Raw genomic sequence first — 26,240 nt, 5'->3', positions numbered from 1 at the left:
GGAAAATTAAACTACAGCAGTTTTGATGCAAGATGTCAACAAACACAGCGTCCAGAATAACGGAAACACCTTCATACGAGCTTTTTAAAAAGGTCATTTAGCTGTCTTATCAAAGTCTTGAGTCGTTTGGATTTTTTTTGTTGTTTTGCAAACGAATTGATGTTGAGCCGTTTGGATCATTGTTTTACATTTGTATGCCTCATATCGACATATCAGGCACGGTATTAATAAAACAGAAGATTTTCCTTTCGTTCGACTCGATTCAGCGCATATGCAAGTCGTTTCTACCGAGGCTTTCGCCATGTCTTTGGTTAATAAATAGTCACGAACTGGCTACAACCTCAAAAGAGACAGAAGCAGCATGTCAAGGTCGACAGACTAAAATAGGAGCGACAATCTTCTGAACAAACTAAAAAAATTACAACATTATTCGTGAAGAAAAATAGCTATGAATACTGACTTACTTTTATCACTGCTTCTTTATGGGTTTAGTCGCAAATCGGCCTTGTCAACTGTTTTACACAAAATTATTACCATGTTACCTCTTCAGTTTTTTCCTCTGTGTTAAAAAGACAGTTTTGAAAGTCGCTTTAAGCATGTACACACACAGCTGAGTAGCTAGCTATCCATAATTAATGCCTTCAACTGTCGCGGGGGAGATAATATTAGCACTAAAATATTCTTGCACGAGTATAGTGGCATTGTGAGTGATTTTCTTTTATTCATAATGTATTTCCAGCTGTTTCTGTTACCATTTTTATTCAAATTAACGAGCAGCCACGATAATCGGTGACATATAAATTTTATTTATTCCAATCCACTAAGAGTCCTGACTTGTTTTTAACGAAGTCAACGAAGTCACTGAAGAAGCAAAAGAGAACTCTAGCGTGATGATTTTTATGTCGTGAAGACGATCTTGTTTTCTTTCTTTCAAAACGAGAGGGAAAAAAGCAGGTGGCCCACCTCACCCCGCAGATATTATCCAATGACTAATAAATGGTTTTACTCTACCTCACTTTAATATATGGCTACAATAGCTCAGCCTCCCAGAATTTCAGCTGGTAGTGAGAAAGAGGGCGCTTAATCATAACGAAGCAAAGTATGTTCGCATTACTTCCAACAGCTTTCTTTCAATTGAACATTACAATGACGCAATACTCGGCAGCTTTAAATTTGATCAACAACAAAACACCACTGCCGCGGGACATAACACGGTGCTCAATGCAAGCAGATACATGCAATAGTCACAATCCTGCGTTGTGATTGGCTATCCAAGGGGGCAAGATAGGGCTCTTTTGCCCGCTCGGGACTACCCGCTGTCCCGCAAAAAAAACAGTGTCCTATATGACGTATATAATAAATACTTTATTGACGAAGTTTGCTCTGTCAAGAGTTCCGTTTCTGTGTCATTATGGAGCCCGGCAAATGTGCTGTCCTCACACAACAACCCACTTCACTGACCCAAGAAGACAGTAGCTGTTTAGCACACGTACGGAGCTTCACCCTCATTACCGGGTTTCTTCCTTTGCTGCTATTTGAGTGGCTCATCTGCGTTTTAATGACCAATAATAATTAATTAATAATTATTATATTTATTTCATAGTTCAAGGGGCTTGTAGAAGACATTCATACAAGATATTCTCAAGAGCCTTCTCTTGTATTATGTAAGTCGAAATTTTGTTAGATCATAACAGGTATAGAAAAAAAAGTAATGAAGCAAATAATCTAAGAATAATTCTTTGGTAAGGTTGACCCATTGACTGGATTGTTTTGACTCGTCAGGTTGTCAGTGTGCTTTGAAAATCGACAAGTAATCACTATGCAGTCTAATTCAGTCCGTGTTCCCGGTATTGGACTGGAACTAGCTTGCAATGGAGGCTCATGCGGGTCAATATCATGAAAAAGAGATTGATGTCATTTGCACTGGAAATGACTCTCCGCGTTAGCCTCAGTTGCAAGCTAGTTTCAGTCCAATACCGGGAATACGAATATTGTCTATTGGCACAGGCGAATCCTAGGGTGCACAAAACGAGGAGCGAGGGGCGGCGGGGGGAGGGGGGGGGGGGGTGAGGACTGAGTCAATCGCAGGAAATGGGGAGCTGGGTCTGAGGACAGAGTGAAGGCTAGCCAATATTTGCTCCAATAAAAGGGGAGATGTTTGAAGCCGGAGGCCATGCCACTCGGCGCATCTTCCTCCAGTCGCACCACAGGAACACTATCGTAATCACAAGTTTTGTCGTATTAAACCTGTTCCGGCCATTTATCTATAACATTTAAACTCCCAGAGCTCGAACATTGAAAGTAAGCACACAACTGTTTTTCACGAACTATTCTGTTGTAAGAAGACTTCATTGTGGACAGAAACACGGGCCACGCCTTTTTATACGTTGTTTCATATTTTATGGTTTATTTCAATCTTCGCCAGCTTTTAAGCAAAAAGGCGGCTTTTCGGCCCCCAAAAGGGGGCTTATTTTTCAATGCTAAACTTACATGGTTTACACTCGCAGCAGTTTGTCGGAGAGGAAGGCTTGGGAACTACCACCAAGTATTCACCCTAAGAGAAAACGAAAATCTCCTTAACTAAAAAATAGCATTTCAGCCGTGTTCCAATAGCGCACAGTATTAAGCCAAGACTTCGATCTGAAGTATCAAGGCCAGATGTCAATACACAACTGATTTCAGCTCCTGCTAGGTTCTCTTCAGGGTTTTTGTCTACATTTATACGAACGCGTCACATTGGGGTGATTATCAGGTTTCCTAATTAATTCTCAAGGCAGCCTTATGCATAGCTAAACATGGAAATGTCAATGAGAAACAGATGTTATCTAAGAGCTGTGAAGAACTTGAAATGCGTTAAACTTACTTCAGAACATGATTCTCCTTTTGTAAAACAAAGGGACTTGGTAGGCACGAACAACCCTAGACAGATACTCATATGACACCAATCTTCTGTGTACCAAGGGGGGTCCTTGATCTGTGATCAACAAAAAAAAAACACACACACACGACAAACTGAGTACAAACTGAAAAAAAAAAAAACATCAAAACCCTAGGTGGAGGCAGCGTGGACGAGTGGTTAGGGTGTCGGACTTGAAATCCGGAGGACGCGGGTTCAAGTCCCTCTCCGTGACCACTAAGCAGGAGTTGTTTCTTGGTAGACCACAGTACAAATCCTCGGTCATGCTTGTAAATTGCCAACTGGCATGCCTCTCACTAGCCTGTAAACAGGCTTCGGTCGGATGGGTCTGACCGCGGCTGGGATGAGAAGGAGCTGGCTGAGAGTGAAGTGGCCGAGGGGGTATTCTATCCTCTTTCTTCCGGCTTTCTCTTCGGCCCATCCTCGACTAGAGTGCCTGTTCACAGGCTATCCTCGCACCAGTTGGGTCAGTCAATTTTTAAGCCTATTATGTTTATTTGAAATCTTTCTTTCTTTCAGTTTAAGTGGCATGCCCGAGAACTAGCTAGTTGAAGCTGAGCGCATCGACCACTATAAACATTCAACAACGACAACAAGTAGCTCAGACACGGAGTACCGTATTACACTTAGCGGCGGTCATGTGCATCTGAGAACCGTAAATTTACGAAAACAAAATTGGCGAGAAAAAGTGAGCCGAGCAGACTGGGGAGGACTGATGCCCAGCCCTTTCCCCTGCATTGCTTTTCAGCTTTTCTTTTCCATGTATCTCCGCCTATTGGGCCTGCTCATGAGAGGCGCGGTGGCCTCAGGGTCAGTGCGCTCGACTCCGGATCGAGTGGTCCGGGTTCGAGCCCTGGCCGCGGGGACATTGCGTTGTGTTCTTGGGCGGGACAATTTACTCTCACAGTGCCTCTCTCCACCCAGGTGTATAAATGGGTACCGGCGAACTTAATGCTGGGGGTAACCCTGCGATGGACTAGCATCCCATCCAGGGAGAGTAGAATTACTCCTAGTTGCTTCATGCTACTGAAACCGGCGATTATAAGGGCCGGCCTGATGGGCCCCTTGGCTCATATGCAGACTTTACCTATTGGGCCTGCCCATTGGCTAGAAGTGGAATGCTGTTTTATCATTTGGTAGACGACATTATTTTAGTACTTTTACTAATCAACATTTCACAATAGGCGAGTTTTGCATTGCATATATATCTGGTTAGAGTTGAGAGGGCCTACACTTTAATCCGCGCATCAAACTTACAACTTTCACATTTCCATCTTTATCATAACATGGTGTACGTCCTGACCAGATCTGTGGTTTTTGCTCGTCTTTAAATTCATCTCGACGCTGAATAAGGACACCACCCAGAGAAGAACGAACGAAAATTGCTGAACAATGATGAAAAAAAAAACCCATTTAACATGAAAAATGCGATAGAGTTTCTTCATTTGTATAATAATATCTAATAATAAGTTTATAGAGTCGGAGCACAATTCAGGGCCCTATTAATCACACGAGTAGCTCTAAAATCGGACGAGCGCGAAGCGCGAGGACGATTTGAAATTAATAGCACAATTATAAACATAATTGTATAACATCAGGTTTTTATTTAATCCTTATGCCTGAATACGGTACCAATTCAATTTCGCGTCCGGGACTCATGGGAGGGTTCGTATTTCTTCTTTCAATATTAGCACCATTCGAGTATGTTCAATATGTTCATATTGCGTTTAGATGAGAAAGTAGATCTAGTATACATCATTTACTCGTCTAATCAGTTTATTATACGTCAATGTCTCGCATGCGGGGGTGCTTATTGGAAGGGGCGCTTACTGGAATGGGGAGCTGTTGGAATAGGGGCGTTATGAAAAATACAGCACTGAAGGGGTGCGCTTGCTAGAAAGGGGGCTGTCATAATGGAAATATTACCTAGGGCTACCTCAGAAGCATTGTAGTATTTGCGCAAAAGAAGATGGTAGCAGTGGTTGGGTTATGGTCGAAACCTGTCAGGGTAGGGCTGGACAGATCTTATTGTTACAGATTTTGCGGATTGAGGAAAATAAATGTGTGGAGACAAAACAAACCGGGAAGAAGACACGAATATCAACAAAAGAGAAACTGACGTCAAGTAACAAAATCTCTTACCTAGAAACAGCGCTGAAATAACCAGAACAACATGCGTCAACATCGTCTCGTCGTAAAAAGCAATCAGTCGAACAACATGTATGCCAAGCGCTCTACTAAGATTTGCTATAAACCGGATTAAGAACGTACTGAGTCGATGTCACTCACAGTGTTTCGGCGAATTACTAGCGTGTGACGAAATTAGAGAGAACAACAGGTTTCTAGCAATCCAGGTATTTGCGTCTTTACCTCACTGTGATTAGTTACTCTCTAACAAAACCGCAAATAGAGAACGTCACCGATTCCATTCTTTCTGTGTTGGCCGTCCGTGAATTAAGGGCCCCAAAGCTCTGTCTGCAATGGGAGAAACCCTGTGTTGAAAGATTTAGCTTGCTTCTGGTACGACAAAAGCAATCCTCCTGCAAATCAATATTTGCTTTCTTCTAGACGCAAACACTACAACTTTTCAAAAAGAGTGTTCATTGTTACAGGTGGTGGGCAATCGACGCACCCGGTGTCACTTTGTGACCTGACAGCAAGATAAAACTGGTCGTAGCTAGTAACAGGCAAATCGAGGCACTTGCCTCTGTCATTTCTTTCGTTTTTGATGTTGCGTGCATCAACTGGTATACACACTGATACTACACGAGATTCTGGCTCGTGATGAAAAGAAGTATTCTCATTGGTTGTCTACGTGGTCCAAATTTAGCAGCATCAGAGTATTTTTAGTGAAACATGAGAAAGATCGGGGTTCTCCGTTCTGGCGCACGATTTCGATAGAGATGACTTTTATCGCACGAAGATGACCATGTTTTATCAGTTTCTTTCAAAATCAGAGGAAACGAAACAGGTGGCCCACCTCAGCACGCTGCAGATATTCGTCAGTGACTGCTAAATGGTTTTACTTTACCTCACTTGTAAGACCAGCCAAGACTTCCAGAATTCAGTTGGTAGTGAGAGAGAGGGGCTCAATCATGTTAAAGGAAAATAAGCTCACATTACTTCCAACAGCCTTCTTTTAATTCACCATCACAATGACGCAATACTCGGCAGCTGTGATCAACAACAAAACACCTCTGCTGCAGGACGAAAAAACGGCTCTCAAGTACATACATGTGATAATCGCAATAATAATAATAATAATAATAATAATAATAATAGTAATAGTAATAGTAATAATAATAATAATGATAACAATAATAATCAATAGCTGTGCGAATCTTTAATAATAATATAAACATATTTAACCAGGGTAAACCCGTCAGCTAATGCTGTTATCAAGGGGTGCTCTGGACAACTAAAAATAGAATTACAATAACAATAAAGATCCTAAAAACATTAAAAACATGCTATCATCGTTCCGTTACCACAAACTGTTGACTGTTTTAAACGCTTATGAGGGCTTTTTTGGCGTCAACAGCATCACACGAGGACAGCAAAAAAACATATGCCTCAAAAAAACCATAAGGGTATTGATATCATCCTCCCACCCTAGTCGCCAGTAAGTCAGTGGTTGGTCTATTCTATAAAGGAAGACTTTCAGAAAACTCATCCTTATTGATTCCGGAATACATTCTCGTCCCCATAGCCCTTTTCGCTCCTCTTAGCCGGCAGGGCCTTGGCACGAGATGTGCTAATGTCCTGCTGGCTAAGAGGAGCGAAAAGGGCTATGGGGACGAGAATGTTTTTCTTTCCTCTCCCAGGGCTCCCTCGACAGCTCGTTAGCTCCCATTCCCCCAGTTAACGTTCCACACCTCATTACAACAACGTTAGCCCGTGAAGCTAAAAGAATTCATTTACTTCTGTAAGGTGTATTTGGCAAGGGAAATAATGGCAACAAGCGGAAGTTCAAAGCATACGATAATCTTTAGTAGGAAATGTTTGTCTCTGGTGAACGAAAAGGAACAAGAAGAGTTGAACAAGGCGATCGGTTTTCTGTTATCGAAACCTGATCAATTTAATGTCTACTTTACTTCCTGTGAGTCTCCTTCAGATGAAATGTTATCTGCAATTCCTAAAGGGTAAGTCAACGTTACCTCTAGTTTCTGAATTGCTGACAATTCTCATACATTATATGTTGATTCTTGCGACTACAGATCTAAAACATTAGGGAACTTTAGAACGGACGAGAAGTTTAAAATTAAAAAAAAATATCATCAATCGCGTGAAGAGCGAACTCATAAAAAAAAAAAAAAAACACGCAAAAAAGGTAAAACAAGTTATAAAGATTACATGACTTGAAGTAGTCATAATTTAAATTCAAATGTAACGACTACTAGCGTTAAAAATATGTCTTGCATCAGTTGTTCATAGAAGCTTTTCATTGAGTCGCTGCTAAAATGGAGTAAGTGTTTTGGTTATATTGATGTTGGCGAGATAATATCTGAAGTGAAATCTACATTTCCTTTATATCGACAGTTCATTCTCCGCTTCTTTCCGAGTCGTTTCGATGGCTTCGCTTGTTCCGGTTATTTCGTTTCGGTCGTTTCGTTTTGCTGTTTCGGGCTTTAGTACATGCCCTTGTCTGTGAGGTGTGGTGAATGGTAAATGCGAGACTTTGCGAGACGGCGAGACTAGCGCTTTTCTCTGCGAGCCCGAGACATATTGACTTTTTAAATTGCGAGACCGAGACTTCAAAGTATTTTGAATGCGAGCGCGAGGGGCTCAGACTCTTAAAATTCGAGCCCCAGATTTAGTTGAGAGCTATAAGAATGAGCGAGAATGAGCTTGTTGATCGATAACTGACACCATATGTCGTGTTTGCGTCTGACAAATCTCGTTAGAAGCGCACTTTGGTTTTTCGGAAATCTGTCGGTATCTTTGACTATTGTAGAACAACTGGTCTAGATGGAGTCTATCTTTTTGTCGAGGGTCGAGGGTCGAGGGGAATATTTTTTTTCTGAGTTTTTTTTTTTCAAATGTCACAAATCGTAGGAGTCGTGGATCGGAGGCTTGTCAACCCCATTCACTACATTGAAGTGTGTTTGCTTTGTCATTAACATCAAACCTAATTTGGTAAAAAGTTGGGGTGACTTCCTGTCACACGATCAGCGAACTTTTCAATAAATTTTCTGAAATACATGCCGTAACTACACTGTAACTACTAGCTATTACAAAGGAAGAGCCCGGTGGAGAAAACGTTCAAAAAAGGTCTTACCGTCGCTTGCAACTGCCGCTCAATCAAAATTCAAAGTTTTGACAATCAAACTTCAAAGTTTACCCGCCCACTTGGGAACGTTTTGGCGCCACTCCGCAAACACTTGAAGCGGAGCAAAGTCAGCAACGCGTACGGGCATTTTGTCTTTTGTAGTTTTGAAAATCAGAATGAATTATAGGAAATCAATAGAGGAATTTTTGTCGGATATCGAGTGTGATCTTTTACAATATCCTGGGGAATTAAGGAAGAAAGGGTTCACCTTAACATTGTCCGCGCGGTATCTAGCTGAAGATACAAAGCCCTGAATCAAATTTAAAATCTCCTGCACGAAAAAAGGTCTCCACGTCGGGCTGAACTGAACATTGATGCGGACGAGTATCGACTACCGAAAACGAGCGACGTTTCTCTTTCGACAAGCAGGCGTCAGTTACTTAGCCCATGTGAAAGGTTCATTGAGGAAAAGACAGGGGCACCCAACGGATCGTTTCGGTAAATTATCTGTTCGGAAGGCCTTTAATCCCCTCTGATTTTCGGAAGAGAATTGTCACCTCGAACTTTCGTGATATGAGAAATTTAATGACTGTTGTTTTCGAATTGTAAAAAATGTCGTTTTGGGTACCGAAAAAAGGTCAGCTATCATTTCAGGAAAGGCGATAAGACCTAAGGTTTTCGGGGAATGGGCAAAAAACGCCTAATAAATTCGAGAATACTAAAGTTCCCCTAGAATAATCGAACAGATAAAATTTTTAAGCGCAACCTAAAATTAACCTACAGAGCTTTAAAAGTACTCCAGATAGCCTAAAACAGCGTTTAAAAGTATTTGAGAGAAAACCCTCGTTGGGTGCCCCTGAAAAGAGGCAAGAATTAAAGTTTAAACTTAAGGAAGCAAGCGCTAAAAGATAAGAACTTGAGGAAACCTCTGCCAAGATAAGAGACGCAGCTTCCGCGCTTGGAAATACCGCTCAACGCTATGTAAGCTTAATTGTCATGAAAGAAATCACACAGTTCGCACCTGCCGAATAGCAAAATGTGTGTCAGTGTTTTTCTGTGGATAGTTGAGTAGGCATCCAGATGAAAAACAGGATTTTCGGGAGAAAAAAAGGGAAATAGCAGCATTAGAAACGGCCGCCGTGAAAATAGAACTGTATTTGAACTGGCTTTCTCCCGAGTGAAAATAGTTCGTAGAGGAAATTTTGCTTGAAAAGTTTGAAAAGTTTCTCCATGAATACGTTTGATATGTTTTAAATTCCTCTATTCATTTCCTATCACTCATTCTGTCTAGGTATAAAATACTAGGCGGAAGATTGTATTCACCAAGTTTGAAGGATGTAGCTTAGCTAAGTTTAGCTAGAAGACGCTCAGTTAATTTTTCTAATTTTCCATACATTTGTCTGTATTTTTTTCCCCGCGAACCGCGTCCACCCGGCCAAATTTACAGACAAATATATGGAAAATTAGAAAAGTAAACCAAGCGTCTCCTAGCCAAGCTACATCCTTTAAACGTGGTAAATAAGCTCGCAAAGCCCTGCAAGTTTACTGAAGGAGAGTGGTAATTTAGATCGCAAAACTCACAGATATTTTTTTTAACAGCGAATTTACCGAAGGAAGAAAATAGTCGTAAATTTGCTTCCAAAGTTTCCATCGCCTCCAGATTTCACCTACAGTTCCTGTTTGATAGATGGCAAAGGAATATTTCTCATCGCGGCCCGTCAATAACACTGGAAAACAATGAAACCAACACTCCTGGAAATCGCATTGGTAGTAACACGACCTAAACGCCTACAGCGACATAGAAAAAAAGGTACACAAACGAAGCCAGGGAAGGTGTTGTTATTTGTTTTCCACAGTGAAAAATTTGAAGCTAAAAATGTGAAATTCGAAGCGAGTGAGGCACTTTGACACAACATTGTCACTATCAATACAAATATTAACGCGAACCACATTCTTTTTTTTTTTTTTTGTTTTGTTTTTTTTTTTATTGCTAAACACAAAATTACTTACATTGCCTTACTCTATTCACAACAATAACTAACCTACTTACAATACACTACATTATTGTTATTATCATCATCATCATTATTATTATTATTATTATTTCTAATGCTTTTACCGTCTTCCAAACGTCACTTACAATACATAAAAAAACACCTATTTACAATACTTGGCATTACGTTACTTACTTACAATACACATTGATTGCTTATTATGACTTACACATTACGTTACTTAAGGAGTTACAATACAATGTAATTACTTAATTATAGAAAAAACAACAACAACAACAACAAAACAAAGAAAACAAAGAGAAACAAAGACTTTGCAACTAATTACTAAGGGAAACGTCTTAAATGGTGAGAAGGAATTTCCACTTCTGTTGAAATTCCCTTTCGCCATTCGACGTGGCAGCAATATATTTTTCTATCTCGATTTTATCCTGCACTAATGAGATGAAGTCGCTGAAAACGAACATAGTATTATTTAGAGCGTTGATATAAAGAAAATATTTACCTAGTATTATGAGGTGGTTGAGAGTCAAATGGTGAGTACAAGGACGAGTAATTCCAAATAATACCTCTGGCTCGGAGAGAAGTAAACTCGCGTTACTTACAGTAGAATACCAACTTTGGAACTTATACCAAAAGGAAGACGCTTGCGGACAGCTAATAAACAAATGACGTATGTTTTGACTATCAGAGGGACAGAAAGGGCAGGATGGGGAGGCAACCTTGTTCATTTTGTATAATATACTGTTCGTGGCTAAAATGTTGTGTATAATTTTTTGCTGAAACATTGCCAATTTAACTTCTTTTGTGGCTGTGAAAGGCAGAAGATAAATTTTATTTAGATTCTCTTTTGCGATGCCGTATGATAAGAGTTTTTTTTCTGAAGTGGGTGGAGGAAGATTTTCTAAGGTTAACAGTTTGTCGTATAACATCTTGCACGTTATATTACAGATTGGCGGCGGAGGTGTAGTAGAGTCGCCAGAATTAACGTGAAGGAGCTTCTTCCAACTTTGAGGGATCGCAGATAAAAGACTATAATATTGTAAAAAGTTGCAATTTAGCATGTATTTATTGCGCAAGGAAAGGAAAGGCAGGAAGCAATTTTCACGCTCGTCAAAAAGGTCTGAAATTTGCTTTATACCTGCTCGGTGCCAATGAGGTAGATATACCATTTTTTTGTCAATCGTAATGAATTTGTTGTTCCAGATTGTCTGAGACAGTATCTCGGTCTTGCTGTGAGGTGTCGTAGACACGATTTCTTGGCAATGATGAATAATTTGTTTGTAAAATTCAGGAAGATGGCCATTAAGATCAAGAAAGTTGTAGTCATAATTACATTGAAAGATGTCAGTACCGCCGACAGTAGAGAGAAACGATTTTGGAATATACTTCCACGGTGCATCTGAGTCTGAGCACAGCCGTTTTACCCAAGTTAGTTTCAAAGCCTTATCGAAAAGTACAAAATCTTTCATGCCAAGACCGCCATCCGATTTCTTCTTGATGAGGGTTGTCTTTTTTATTTTGGCGGGTTTTTGCTTCCAGATAAAATCGAACACTATTTTATTGACCTCTGTTGCAAAGTTTTTTGGAGTCTCCATAACACTGGAGATGAATACAAGTTTGGAGAGGGCTAACGTTTTAACAATATTTATTCTACCGTATATAGATAAGTCTCTTCGGGACCAGACACTTAAGGTTTTCTTTAGGGATCCTAATTTTTCAAAGAAATTTTTCTTATGAGACAATTCAATATTATAGGTAAAATGCACACCGAGCGCGTAAACGGGATCATCGCTGATTTAGAGGTTGCAAATTGCGTCTTTCCTATGGCGCATGGAGCCAAGCCATAGCATTTCTGATTTTGCCTGATTTATTTTTAGGCCAGAGCACTTTTCAAACAGTGAGAGTAAGTAAAATAAATTAGAAACTGACTGGACATCAGCAAGAAGGGCAGTTGTGTCGTCAGCATACTGTGTGAGCTTGACCTTTTCATTTCCCTGGATATGTATGCCCTTGATGTCTTTTGAGCGTTTTATACTTTGGGCAAGAAGCTCCATAGCGATAACAAAGAGTATGCCTGAAAGGGGACAACCCTGACGGACACCGCGTTCTAAGTAGAAGTGTTTAGAGGCAACGCCATTGTTAATGACACAACTAGAGATGTCTTTATAGAACACGCTGACCCATTGCCGGGGATTTGGTCCAAAGTTGAAAGATTCAAGGCATTTTTGGATAAAGTCCCATTCAATTGAATCAAAAGCTTTCTCGAAATCTAAGAAAACAGCTATACCTGGTATATTTTTGATTTTAGTGAAGTCCATTGTGTCTGCTATTAGTCTGATAATTTCTCCAATGAATCTACTTTTTACGTAGCCGGACTGACAAGGATGTATTACGCTTGGCAAGATCTTTTCCAAGCGAAGAGCGATAGTTTTGGTCGCAATTTTGTAGTCAACATTAAGTAGCGAAACTGGTCTCCAATTTGTTAAATATTCCGCGTTCTTGTTCTTTTTTGGGATTAAAGAGATAATACCTTGTCGTTGAGAGATAGAAAGTGATCCGTGTTGAAATGCATAATTAAAACTTTCCACCATGAATTTACCAACAGCGTTCCAAAAAAAGCGATAGAACTCTGAAGTGAGGCCATCTGTACCTGGTGTTTTATTGCTTTCCATCTTCATAAGCGCTCGTTTACATTCATCGATAGACATAATGCCTTCGCACATTTTTGCAGTTTCTTCTGACAATACATTTTCCGTATTAAAGAATTCGATAAACTCCGAGCCGTTCGGATTCGTGTTTTTTGATGTATATATCTGTTTAAAAAAGCGCTCTTCCTCTTCAAGAATCTCCCTCGGGTCGGTTAATTTTGCGTGATCATTGACTTTTAAGGCCGTTGTATGTTTTTCCTTTGGTTTGTTTTTTCTAAATTGTAGAAATACTTACTGTTTTTCTCGCCATGTTCATACCAGACGCGAACCACATTCTGTTATCCCTATGTGTTATCTTTTTGTTGAAGAAATTAAAACTGCAAAACTTAATATTTTGATTTATTTCTACGCGGATAGCCATTCAAAAGTTGATGGTATTAGTACATCAGCCAAAGCATCCAGCGTGATGAAGTCACATGAAAAACCGGACTTTGAATGTTATAGAAGGCTATAGATAAATAATCAGGTCTTTGATATATTACTAAACTCTCGACATGGGACCCAAAAAGATATCTGAATCGAGAAGACTACATTTAAGCAAATCGGGGAAGAACATGTAGACCGGACTCGACTGAGCGGCAGAAATCGAGTCTACAGCAAGGAGTGAAACAACAAACCCAGAAAAAAATATTCCCCTCGACCCTCGACCCTCGACATGGGACCCTCGACCCTCGACCCTCGACAAAAAGATAGACTCGTATAGATGTGTGGTGTGCTGTGTATTCACGACGAAATCAAGCAGTGTTTTTTCTTCAACGTTTCAGACGTTTTCACGAATAGTTTTTGCTGATTACAAAGACAACGATATCAGTCACTTTACGAAGAGTTTCTTGATACATGGAATGTACAGGGATCGAGATATGAACTTATGTAACATATTCAGAAAATAACACTTTAAATTCTAGTTACGACAGAGCCTCCAAAATCGTAAAATATCTAAATGTAGAAACCGATCATCAGTAGGATGCTAAAAAATAAAATGCACAAATTTCTAAGAGTGGTTTCTGCTCAATTAAATCCAGTACTTCTTTCATAATTTTTTTTTAATTACATTTGATTGACAGTCTGTAAAGTCCTAGGCTTCGTCTAGAACCTTGAGCACTGGCCCCAAACAATAAACTTATCTCAGCATTGACTATAAAAGAACACTCCTGATAGCCTTTAACAAATACGCTTGGTAGATTGTCAACTTGTTTATTAAAGAAAACTCCTTGCAGTTTTGCGACTGAATTACGAGCATTAAAATTCACAGTAATCAATATACATCTATAGATATGTTAAGAATTTAAAATGTAGTTGATGAAGGACTTTAATCGTTTGCATTTGTTCGATTGGTTAAATATTTTATTTAATTTTGGTGTGTTCGATTAGCGAACAGCTCGATTGTAAACTGAACCGAAACTTACTTTCAATCGTTCCATTTGTTCGATTGCCTAAATTTTTTGGTGAGTGCTTTAAGTTCGATTAAGTTTGATTACCGAATGCATTCGAAAACAATCGAACGATTGAAGCTCGATTAGCTTCGATCACCGAATGGTTCGATTAACCACACCGGGAAAAGTAAAGATATGAAAGCGTCGATAAGAAAACAGTTATTCCAATTCTTGATGTTTATATACCAGAACCCAGAACTGGGTTCTTGTAACAGACTTGTGTGCTGAATTTATGAATTGGGGAGCCTATTCCTAGGCAAAGGTGTTCTAGATATGCCTTTTATCCTGTTTCCAATGCCACTTGCAAGAAACATAGCGTGTTTGATGTTACAGTTTTCCGGAAAGGGAATGGATCAGATTATTATCTACATTTTTGTGTGTTTAAAGTACAGTCATTTTGCTTAAAATTGCCACCATGCCTTTATGAGCAATGATTTTATTGTTCGGAATTTAACAGAAGTCATCAATTTTTGTCTTTGTTTTAGAATGCATGATTTCTTCAAACTTCGGGATGATACCTTTGAAAAATTAATCGAAGAAATTTCGAGTAATGGGGAAGTCGTCATAATTTGTGGTGCGGTGAATAAGGATTTGGATCTCGCAGCAAACACAAAGTCGTTTCTTATCGCTGCCGGCTGGGTGACTCCAGAAGAAAAAGTCACGAAATATGGCCTACCAGCACCCACGCCTACGAAAATGAGGGTCCTTATTGAGATAATAGTCAATCAGACCAACTGGTACTATTTGTGTGCTTTCGATGATCCTGTACCAACTAAGGTGGTGTCCCTTTGTCCGTCAAACACGTATGCAGGTACAGTCTCCCCCGAAGAGGAAGACATGGCAAAGGCCTTTGAAGCCATCTTGAAAGATGGAGCCGACAGCCCAGCTATTAAACAAGCTTTAATCTGTTACCTTATGGCAGGTCAGGACATTATTTGTTTAATTTTATCAGTCGAACGTTATTTTGACCGTGACACCTTAATTAAGGTCATGCTTCTGAATTAGAGCCGGTATTGGGATTTTTGGCAAATTTTATCTTTTGGTTGTTTATCTTATAGAAGCTTAAATGTTAAAAAAGAATAGGGGGATCTCTATGTTTGTTTAGGAGAAGTAGTACCTGGTACTGGCGTAATGATGGCGTAATGATGGCGTAATGATTCTTCTTAATATTAGCGTGATTAATTATAGTTCTGAGTTCTAAATCCACGTAACCGACAGTCGTTTCTTATTTGCACTGGGAACCAGCTGTATGCTTGTATGTAGCGCCCTGGTAAATCTTGTTACCTCCTGCTCGGCAAGTCAGCAAAGAGTTAATGGCTTGTCTGTTACAGCCGATACAAATATCCATCGCCCTTTTCGATATTCACATATTGTTTGAGGTCTAGCGCCTTTGTTATGAATCAATCCTCACATTGCTCATAAAACTTTCTGAATTTATTTAAGCAAATCAAAACATGGATAGTTTTCGTCACTTTCTTCAACAGCTATTGCCCACGACAAGGATTTTAAAGACGTACAAGATTGGGCAGTGGCCCCATCCTCTTCAACAAACCCATCCAAGATTATGGAGGATTTGACAGAGCGCGTCCGATGTATGATGAATGGGCGAAAGTCTGAGCCAATGTTCATCAGACACACAGCAACAGGAAAATCGAGGTTTGATAGTAGAGATGATAGGCAGAGAGATGATTATTGCCTGAAGCATTTTCGGTCTATACATGTAAATGACAAGTATGGAAAGCTGAAGGGTAGGGTTGTGTGTGTGTTCGATGACTACCTTAGCCATGGTAATACATTTGAAGCTCTTCGGAATCTTTTAATCAAGTGCGAAGTTAAAAAGATTATGTTTGTTTCAATTGGAAAATTTAAGCGTAATGATGAAAGCCAATACATCCAAAAGTCCTTTTCTATTGAAGGTGATGTATATTCAGTGAATTACACAGCAGAATTCAACACTGTTGCACATCACAATGTTACGTTTGACAATGCTGCTCGACGAAGCCTGGAGAATCTTGAACAGCTAGCCATCCATCTGCGTTGAAGTGAATGCCTCTCCAACTCTTTTTACAGGGTCCTGATCCCGCATTCCCGCTCCCCTTTTTACGAGAATACCGAATCCTGCAATTTTTTGCCCAATTTGGTACATGACAATTTCCCAAAATTTCGACAAAAAGGCAAACAAATCCCGCATCCCGCCCCTAAATTTTGGTGAATCCCGCTTCCTGAGGAGCAGTCAAATCCCGAATCCCGTCAATATATTTTGTTTTTTCCGTATTTCGCATTGTAGTTTGGTCAAATCCCGGATCCCGCGCGAATTACCCTTCCAAACCCTTTTACTACTGACACAGTTTAAGCCAAACAAATTTGCAACAATTTTCTTGTACAAACTACATTGTCGAAAATGCCGGTATATAGCTCATTTAGGGAAATGACCAACTATTATCATGTTTTATGAAAAAAGAAAGATGATGTCTTAATTTCTAAATTAGGATTGCACTAATCCGTATTTAGTTGATAAATAGGGAGTTTAAGTAACCACGACGGCGACACCGAGGACAACGTCGATTAAAAAATGACTTTATATTTTACATACGAATCTCGCGATGGCTTTGTTCATCACTGACAAAACTTTCACAAAACTGAATCTGGGACACAGAGATAAACTTGAAATAAAATTTTAAAAAATAGCCTTCGTGGTTTACCTTCTCCAGACAACGCAGAATTTCGTCATTTCACTTTGTTGTTTTGCCCAGGACGGTAAAGAAATGTACCAAGAATTATAGCGCACGTGCACAGCCATTGTTCTCCTAATTAAATCTTTTGTTTAGCGACGTTGCCGTTGCCGTTGCCGTCGTGGTTTTCTTAAACTCCCTAATAATTAGTTGTACAGTGAAGTTCCGTTATCTCGCTCTTGATGCCACGTCCCGCCTTGCATATACGGCTGGTGCACCCGAAATTTGAATTGACCAATCAGGATTCAGCAGGCCTGCCGTCAACTGATATAAGTCATTGAAATCAGGCAACTTTTCTTACTGGAGATGGCATTAAATATTCACGAAAATGGATTTACAATTCCAAAACCCATATCACATTGTAAAAAGTTTAAAATATGAAGCATTTTCTGCCTCCAAGCTTTTAATTTGGCGCCAAAAATGGGTCGCCAGCGACTCGCTCGTAGTTCGTTGAGTATCGCCAGGTAGGATAATAGTTGTGTTATTTTGAACAAAATATGCTGTTCCTCGTCAAATTAGACGCAGAATTCTCAAGTTAACTATTACAAAAGGCGAAAGCGACTTTAGCATTGTCTTTATTTTTGTTAGCTGCGAAGAAAAAGGCTATTGTCGTGTCGTGTCAGTAGGACAGGTCAGTTTCGACTGCCACACGTACTGCGGGCGCAGCCGCCGTATGTAAGGCGTGAGGCGTGGGCGGCAGACTTACCCCTCGTAAAATATCCCGGTAATTTTCCTACAAATTTTTTCAGAATTTAAACTTCGATATCTGAAACCGACTCCGACGAGAGCAAAGCATCTGAATTTTAATTACGAGGCATCTAAATTACAGGCACTGATTGCTCTGTTTCGACGCTGTTGTAGGCCAATAATTTTTATCTTTATGTGGTACTTTAAGGTATATTTTATATCAGATCAACCAACCTGTGCCCAGTATTTCGGGTACTTATAGAACAGAGAGAATGTAACTTGACTCCAGCTTCGTTATCTTGAGCTTTTCTTGCTTGTAGACTACAACTCTGGACGTACTGTGTTGGAAATTTCACCCCGGGGTGGGGGACACAATTTCTAAAGCAACATTGAAGCGGAGAAACGGGGGATTTCTTCCAACGCTTGAGTCCAGGGTTGTAGTTTGTCCCTTGAACTTTTGAAATAAAATGGGACTCCACTGTATTTTTTGAAATGATCATACATAGGGAGATTTAATGCACGACACGCATCTGGCGTAAAATACTTTATTTTTATCAACTTTTATCTGTACTTGATGTTATGTAACATGTCATGAGTATAAAAGAATTGTAATAAAGTTCAGGCTTGAGTCTGGAAGAGTTGAGTACTATAGCGGGGTGTTACACCTTGTGCAAAGCACATACTGTGGTTTGGACTCTAAATCTGCTAGCAAATATGGACCGGGTGTCAACTAGGTTTCTACAGGTGTCCTCCCTTATGAACTTGTTTTGGACACTTGCTTAGGACACTAATTGAGTTAGAATTGGACTTTCTGTTGTCAAATCCTGGTATGCTATCAGATAAGTGAACACACTAGAAGTGGCGCACGCTAGCGACTAGTCAAACGTCCTTCCTTTTATTCACACCTCTTAAACCCTATAGGTGTCTGTGGGCCTCTGAGTGCTGTTTTCGGTCAGCACTCTTTATTACAGTAAACCGCTGACTGAAACTTTTTACTTTCTGTGATAACATGCATCAAGATCACTAAAAGAGAAAAATTCTATAAATTTCAATGCCTCTCACGATTAGGAAAGACATTGGTAAGAGGAATTCGCAAATTTGCGTCGTGCCTAAACCGTGAGTGATCCCCTTATCGCCAACTTGCCGTATTGCTTTTGATTAAAACGAGCTTTGGCAATTCTATTACATTCCAAGAGAGGTCGATCAGAAAATGTCGCGAAGTGTCCGCTTCATGCAGGTTTCGTGAAACGCAATGTCTCAATTTTAGTGTTCGCGTTCACTTAGTATGGGGTCCGTCTAATACAGGGCGGAATACTATTTACAGCCGTGCCAGTGGCCTATGGATGAGTGAAATCCTAGACGCGAAGGAAAAGAGATCACAGGTAGTGTAGGAGTTCCCTTGTAAGTAACCGTGTTTCAAGACACTAGTTTTGTTAGTGATTGTATCTTAAATAGAGTAATTGTATTTAGTCATGTTGTAAATAGCATAAGCACTAGTACCGTATGTGTAACTGTGTTGTAAGTACGCCAATAATTTGTGTTGTAAGCATTATTTGTGTATGAGTTGCAAATCAATAAATTAAAAAAAAAGAGATCACACGCTCCTTGGATTACTAAGAAACTTATTTGCGTTACGCAAAAAGGAGAAAAAGTTGTTAAACCGTGCGCGATAGACCATTAACGTACTCTGGTTAGCCAATGGAATTCCAGAGTCCGGTACAGGGCACGAAGTGAATTCTACGCACGCTATGATTGGTTCTTGCTTATGATCTGTCAGAGTACAGATGCATAGATGCCGTCATCAACAACTTTTTCTCTTGTTACATAAAACAAATATATCCCATGTTGCCGTGCGTCTGTTCAGTAATAGATCACAGAAGACGTCAAAATGTGGTAAGGACGTCAGTGACACACTCGGCTGCGCCTCGTGTGCCACTTTTTTCTTCTTACCATATTTTGACATCATCTGTGATCTATTACTGAACAGATGCACGGCAACATGGAATCTATTTGTAAAACTTAACAATCACTTCAAGAGTGAGGAAAACCATTTCCATTATTCATATGTTTTAATATGCCACTGTGGGCACACTATGGATACATGTGTGACCCAGTGGTTATCACACTGGACTCCAGATTGAGTTGTCTGGGTTCAAGCACTGGCTGGGTCTCTATGTTGTGTTCTTGACAAGACACTTACCGTAACTCTCACAGTGCTTCTCTTCATTCAGGAGTATAAATGGGTACCAGCTAACTGTCAGGGAAACCTGATGAAATGCTGAGGTATAACCTGTGATGGACTTGCATCCCATCCAGGTGGAGTAGCAATATTCCTAGTTGCTTTAAGCTACTGAAACCAGAATAAGCTCTGGCAATTATGGGTCACTAGGCTTGTAAGGCTTAACCTTTTTCCAGTGGGCACCTAAAATGGGAAGGGGAGAGGTGATAGTCTGTGGGGTACACATTCTTCAACTGGTGTCTGAAACTTGATCACCAGGGCCCAGTTGTTCAAAGGCCGATTGGCACTAACCTGGGGTTAAATTTTAACCCGCGTTTCTTTTCCTTTTGTTCAAAAACATTTTCTCGGATAATTCTCTCTATTCTTTTTAAAGCATTCAATCATGAAATTGTACACAAAAAGAAATAAGCTGAATTTGCTTTTTAAGCTTTCATATCTGAATTCAAATTTCGTGCTAACCCTGGGCTACCTTAACCCACCTTTGAACAACCCAGCCCTTAAGTCTACAACAGGTGTCACAGTAAGTGTTCATTTTTAACAGCATCTCAAATAAGGAATACTGTCATAAATAGGGCAGCATTTGAATACCTCAGCAGTACTATGCTAACCAAATTTCCATAGAGTGCCCCTCCCTAGGCACTTATATTCAAGGTGGAAGCACCCTCTACATCCGAGAGACATCATGATGTTGTTTTATTGATTATAAAATTATATATTTTGAATTACCTCTTGCAAATTCAGTCTTTTCTTAAGTGTAGTTAAAGTAGCATCCTTGCATCCCCTAATACCTATATATACAGGTATCCAACAAACAGGGTAGTGATTTTAGAACTCCTGATCTAAAAGTGAGTATCCATATTGGTATTTGAAGTATTTTTTTCAAATGGGATATAATATTTCAGAAGCATTAAAGTCTCACATTATCCACAGCAAAATTACTTTAATTCATCAGTGCAGCATTTTATTTACACAATGTGTCATATGATAAAAAAATTACAAACTATAAAATATGAAATTACAAACTTTTCAAGATCAAACTACTGAAATTTGTTAAAAAATGGGTCTATTTTGACATTAGGTTATCACTCCAATTAGAAATTATTTCTAAAATTGGGTCAAAATTTGGAGACCCAGGCAACACATACCTACCCTGTTGACTAGTCCCAAATCTACTGAAGTACCCACTCAAAGCCTCAACTGTAGATAAAATTAGTTAATAGGGACACTATTTTGTTAAGAACAATGCCAGATCCAACTGCACACTGATACCGTGAAGCTGTTCTACCTACACAGAAATAATTTGCTCACAGAATGTTTAAAATTTTCCTTAAGTTCAAAAGATGGCTGTTTTATTTAGAGATTACCCAGGTAAAATGTTATTATTGCTGGGGCAAGGAAAGGTCAAAGCAACAAGCAATAAAGACATTACAGAAACAATACAGTGTGTGCAGTTCAAATAGCAATAATTTCTAATTTTTTTGTAGAAGATTTTTTCCATCATAGACGTCAGTAGTCTGAAGTTACTGTCTTAGATTCAAGCCAACAAAATGCTCAACCCATGCACTCCAACAATCTGAAACCTAAATCTCCCAACTAGTGACAATACACTTCTTTCATGATTAGTCCTGAGAATTTGGTGTTATATAAAAACAACATCCCTTACTTCTCATTGCTTGTCTGCTTGACAGTTTATTGAAATTAAAAGGCCAAGTCATAAGTAAAGTTAGAGTCACCCATAAGCAAATGGCTGGCTGAACCAAAATGTAATTTTTAAGCTAAATATGACTGAATACATAGTGTGAAGAAAAGTATTTGACAATTATAATTCAACATTAGTATCAGTAGCTCATGTGTTTACAGAGATGTGCACTCTCTGATTGGTCAAGAATTACATCATATCTTGCTATAATCACCCTGTGTGAGGTGATAATAATACTGAAGCAATTATTTTCAAAATGGCTGTTGTGTGAGTTCTTACTTTTTTTTTTTTAAAGAAACAAGGGACACTACCCTGAGCAATTACACAAAAGAAAAAGTATATATTATTATTCTCAGGCTCAGTGGACATTTTTGAATAATCCCCTTCACTTTATCTTGGAGGTTACTCAACAATATTCACTTTACCTTGTGCAAATATATTACTGTTAAATATTCAAAGAGCTTGAGGTACAGGGTATAGGGTGATTCCCAAGCATTGCACTACTCATCCTGTTGTGTGCAAAAAGAACGCACAAATGGTTAAAAGTACACTGTGTGCTCATTAGAAGAGGTGGCCCGCTAGTGAAGAGGCATTAAAGAGGAAAAATGGCATGCATGCTGACCTATCTTTTTTCCACATAATTTTATTCTTTTCTTTCTTCTTTGTGTGATAATCACCTAATGCAGGGTGATCATTGCAAGATAAGATAATACCGCCAATCACAGCAAACATATCTCTGTAATTGCGAGCATCATACTAAAAATGTATATAACAAGTCGCCCTAAGCAACTGAGATGAAAACTAACCCCAGGCAAACCAGAATGGAGTTAATCACAAGCAAACCAGAAAACAGACTGTGTCAGTTGAACTAACCTGTAGCAACCCATAGTGGTGATATTCATTGTTAAGATGCCAGTGGGTGACTCTCATTCGACTCTAGCTCAGATTTGACATGGGCTTGGTTTTGACTCTGGTTCCAATTCTACTTAGGGATAGGGGTTTACAACGACTGGCAAAGAACCCTTGCTTTATGAAATATAAACAACTTGCTCTCTTCTTCATAAAAAGACAGAAATTGATTACAGAATGCTTAAAATTATTTTCCTTGAGCGATTTAGAAGTGAGTCAAGCACAATTGGCCGGGGTAAGGCAAGGTCATAGCCGCAGGCAAAAAAGACAATATAGAGCAAGTTAACAATATTTGAGTAGTTTGAAGTTAAAATTAAAGACTCCGTCTCCAACAGTCTGACTGTATCATCAAAGACATCGAAGTAAGAGGGTACTGTTCGACATTCAAGCCAACAAAATTCTTAAAAGGGTTCACTGTGCCATGACAAAGACAACTGGCACAAGTCAATCTGCTGAGTGAGTCAATCAACTCAGAGTCCAAGTCACACTCTGAATAAAGTTACCAAGTCACCCATAAGCAAAAGGCTAGCTGCAACAAAGAGTAATTTTTAAGCTCTATATGCATACATAGTGTGATGAGAAGTTTTTAAAAATGATTATGCTACAATACTCACTGACCTTGAGACAAAGGCAGCATTAGAATGGTGCTGGCTACAAGCAAATCAAAAATGACCTAATTTTGAGCAAATGAGAGTGCAACTAGATACAAGCACACAATAGTGGAATTAACCACAAGCAACATGGAACTGTAAAAGTTGTTGGTAAGGTATGTATAACTCTGATTTGAATCTGGCCCGAGCTTGACTCAAGTTTACTCCAGCCTCCCTTGCTCTATGAGATAGGAACACCTTACACTCTTTTTAAATTGTGCCTAGATCCCCTAAGAACCCCTACCCCCCCCCCCCCCTCTACTAGCACACCACCATCTTTAGCCAGTTATATAACTGTGCGTCATTGTCTTTGTCCTAATAAGAATATTCTCATACCACTTTCTGCTGAATCTTCATGGTTTTCCAAAAGTTCTCTCAAAGATTTGTTCAATAGCGGCTTTTCCATTATCTGGTAAAGTCCTTGTCCCGATACCTGTAAAATTTAAAGTCAGCCTTGGCGCTTCACAAGACATAAATTTCTTCCTCCTATCATCGTACCGTTGCCACGAACTGCTCACTGTATCGAATACATATACGGGCTTTTTGGAGTCCACAGCCATTTGTACCGCCCATCCTGTACCACCTTCAACTGTGCTTCGACTCGCACTAAGTCTGCTAACGGCAAATACACCGTTTGTGTCCTTCACTTGGTACCAATTACGACGAAGTAAGTTATTTACGAAGTTTTTGCTAGTTGGGAAATGCCTTTTTAGAGTCTTGTTAGCTTTATGCAAGAACTCATCAGCCTGTTTCAACTGTTCATCGTTTAGAACAATTCTAGCAGTGTTTCTTGTGCCATGAGCCGCGAAGGAAAATGCTTTAACACGGACGCCGTACTTGGCACCTAAATTTTGCCAATACGTATCACTGCCACTTGCACCACCGGAGAATAGTGTGTAATTTCTTGGATTGCTCAGAAAGCCTTTTTCTATGCTTTGTAAGGTTTCTTCCAATGAAATTATTGTGTTGTCATCTAAATCAAAGTCATCAACATCAAAACATTCTTGATCAAATGTTTCGTTGATGTTGGTCGAAACAAGCGCCATTTTCAGGTTCCGTTCGCTTCCGTTCGCAGCGCACAGGGTTCACGTAATCTCGTTCCCAGATCTCTTGTTGGCGAGATCTGTCCCAGTAAGAAAATTTCTTTTTCTTGATTGGCTGCTCAATTTGTCCAATCCCTTTTTTGAACATTTACGCAGTTTTCCGCGCAAACTTGAATGTGTCAAATGTTATAAATATGGCACAGTCAGGGGAATTTGCAACATTTGACAAAAACTTGTGCCGTCTTTGTGGTAACACAACAAATACCAACCAGAGGTTCACGATGTTTTCGGATTACGGAAAAACCTTAAAATTACAGCGCTTGATAAGCGATTTTGCAAAAGTGAGAGTACAGGGGACGCTTGTTTTCCTAACCACCTGTACAGGAACTGTTACAGAACACTGCTGAATCTGCGGGACAAGTTGCTTGCATTTCAAATAAGATGTGCCATGTGCAACGCAGGTAAATCTTGGGAAAGGAGGAGAGAAAGTCAAACGGACTCGGAGCTCACCAAAATCAAACCCTTTTACCTCGCCTTGTGGTGCGCAAAGGCAAAAAAGAGTCGCATTAAGACGCAAAATTCGTCCAGGAAAGCGTTATTCCATGAGAAAAAAGAAAAGTCAAGTTCCTCTTCAACTGCAAGTGACAAAATCGGGCCCGTTAATAAAGAAGCAAACTGCACTTTTTCCGTTGATCAGAGTTATTTAAGTTTTCAAGCAGCAGAAATATCAGCCCAGCGATCAATGGTGGAAACAACCCCGCAGCTTTCTTCAAACTCAAGTTCTAACCTGGAAACTTCCGCGATTGGTGAAAAAGAAAAGCAGATAAGAAAAGACGAGAGGAAGAAATGTTTGGAAGTAATTTATAATTCGGGATTGAACAACCCAGAGGTAAGTTTTACGGATTTCCTTTCTTTCGCGCGATTAGTACATAACGCTATAGTAGAATTTTACAAGACTGGCTGTCGTAAGTGGATAAGATGTAAGATTAGGTGAGCAGCTTTGTTGCATTTGATAAATGGCATTTGCATCCGAAAAGACTCCCCGCGTTAGCCTCAGTTGCAAGCTAGTTCCAGTCCAATACAGGGAATACGAATATTGTCTATTGACAGAGGCGAATCCTGAGATACACAAAACGAGGAGCGGAGCCGAGGGAGGACTGAGTCAATCGCTGGAAGAGGAGAGCTGAGTCTGAGGACGGCATGAAAGTCAGACCAATGTTAGCTCCAATAGGGAGATGTTTGACCCTTCGTGTATTACGTTTTGCAGCAAAAGGGAGGCCTTCCTCCGGTCACACCACAAGAACACCATCGTGATCACAAGTTGTCCCAGTCATTTATCTATAACATTTAAACTCCCAGAGCTCGAACATGGAAAGTAAACACTTAACTGTTTTTCACGAACTATTCTGTTGTAAGAAGACTTCATTGTGGAGAGAAATTTTTATACGTTATTTCATATTTTATAGTTTATTTTTCTATAATCTAGAGATTTATGTTGAAAATAGAGGTTTATTTCAACGCTTAACTTACATGGTTTACATTCGCAGCAGTTTGTCGCAGAGGAAGAGTCTGGAACTACCACCAAGTATTCACCTTGAGAGAAAACGAAAATCTCGTTAACCAAAAAATAGCATTACAGTCGCACACCTTAAGCAAGACTTTGATCTGAAGTGTCAAGGCCAGATGTCAACACACAACTGATTTCAGCTCCAGCTAGGTCCTCTTCAGGGTTTTTGTCTGCATTTATACGAACACGTCACACTGGGGTGATTATCAGATTTCCTAATTTTAAATTTTCAAGGCAGCCGTATGCATAACTTTACATGTAAGTCATGGAAATGTCGACGAGAAACAAGACGTTATCCAAGAGCCGTTAAGAGCTTGAAAAGCGTTAAACTTACTTCTTTTTTTTTTTTTTTACATTTTTTTGTGTTGGCCG

At 39.6% G+C, this 26,240-nt stretch overlaps 5 protein-coding genes across 6 annotated transcripts in view; 2 read left to right on the top strand and 3 right to left on the bottom strand.

Annotated features, from left to right (window-relative positions):
* Nucleotides 1–26,240, bottom strand: part of LOC145486923 (polycystin family receptor for egg jelly-like) — a 231,845-nt gene that overhangs the window by 21,174 nt on the left and 184,431 nt on the right. The window lies entirely within an intron of this gene.
* LOC145486912 (uncharacterized) overlaps nt 1–26,240 on the top strand; it is a 142,515-nt gene that overhangs the window by 69,109 nt on the left and 47,166 nt on the right. The gene's annotated exons all lie outside the window — the stretch shown is intronic.
* On the bottom strand, nt 671–6,103 carry LOC145488049 (uncharacterized). 2 transcript variants are annotated; one of them, XM_081466817.1, is made up of 5 exons: nt 5,060–6,103; nt 4,175–4,302; nt 2,864–2,974; nt 2,491–2,554; nt 671–1,548 (listed from the first exon to the last, which is right to left on the bottom strand). In XM_081466817.1, the coding sequence occupies exons 1-5, from the start codon at nt 5,100–5,102 to the stop codon at nt 1,532–1,534; spliced, it is 363 nt and encodes a 120-aa protein (XP_081322943.1). In that variant the 5' UTR covers nt 5,103–6,103; the 3' UTR covers nt 671–1,531. The 2 variants fall into 2 exon arrangements, with proteins under 2 accessions (XP_081322943.1, XP_081322942.1); XM_081466816.1 differs by lacking the exon at nt 671–1,548 and having other exon boundaries at nt 2,065–2,554.
* LOC145487205 (uncharacterized) lies at nt 6,323–16,722 on the top strand. The gene is made up of 3 exons (XM_081465931.1): nt 6,323–7,059; nt 14,828–15,264; nt 15,827–16,722. The coding sequence occupies exons 1-3, from the start codon at nt 6,869–6,871 to the stop codon at nt 16,381–16,383; spliced, it is 1,185 nt and encodes a 394-aa protein (XP_081322057.1). The 5' UTR covers nt 6,323–6,868; the 3' UTR covers nt 16,384–16,722.
* Nucleotides 20,921–24,377, bottom strand: LOC145487369 (uncharacterized). The gene has a single exon (XM_081466128.1). It carries the CDS (start codon nt 24,302–24,304, stop codon nt 23,612–23,614), a length of 693 nt encoding a protein of 230 aa, XP_081322254.1. The 5' UTR covers nt 24,305–24,377; the 3' UTR covers nt 20,921–23,611.

This window comes from Orbicella franksi, chromosome 5 (genome assembly GCF_964199315.1).
Source record: "Orbicella franksi chromosome 5, jaOrbFran1.1, whole genome shotgun sequence".
Taxonomy (NCBI): domain Eukaryota; kingdom Metazoa; phylum Cnidaria; class Anthozoa; order Scleractinia; family Merulinidae; genus Orbicella; species Orbicella franksi.
The sequence above is the reverse complement of the archived record's forward strand: the minus strand, read 5'-3'. Positions and strand labels throughout refer to the sequence as shown.

Excerpts from the sequence above, each read along its gene's own strand:
- LOC145487369 (XM_081466128.1), bottom strand. The coding sequence starts at position 24,304 with ATGGCGCTTGTTTCGACCAACATCAACGAAACATTTGATCAAGAATGT.
- LOC145487205 (XM_081465931.1), top strand. The coding sequence starts at position 6,869 with ATGGCAACAAGCGGAAGTTCAAAGCATACGATAATCTTTAGTAGGAAA. Across the intron at positions 7,060-14,827 it reads TTATCTGCAATTCCTAAAGG|AATGCATGATTTCTTCAAAC; the intron begins GTAAGTCAACGT and ends TCTTTGTTTTAG. Across the intron at positions 15,265-15,826 it reads AATCTGTTACCTTATGGCAG|CTATTGCCCACGACAAGGAT; the intron begins GTCAGGACATTA and ends TTTCTTCAACAG.
- LOC145488049 (XM_081466816.1), bottom strand. The coding sequence starts at position 5,102 with ATGTTGACGCATGTTGTTCTGGTTATTTCAGCGCTGTTTCTAG. Across the intron at positions 4,303-5,059 it reads TATTTCAGCGCTGTTTCTAG|CAATTTTCGTTCGTTCTTCT; the intron begins GTAAGAGATTTT and ends ATCATTGTTCAG. Across the intron at positions 2,555-2,863 it reads AAGGAGAATCATGTTCTGAA|GGTGAATACTTGGTGGTAGT; the intron begins GTAAGTTTAACG and ends GTTTTCTCTTAG.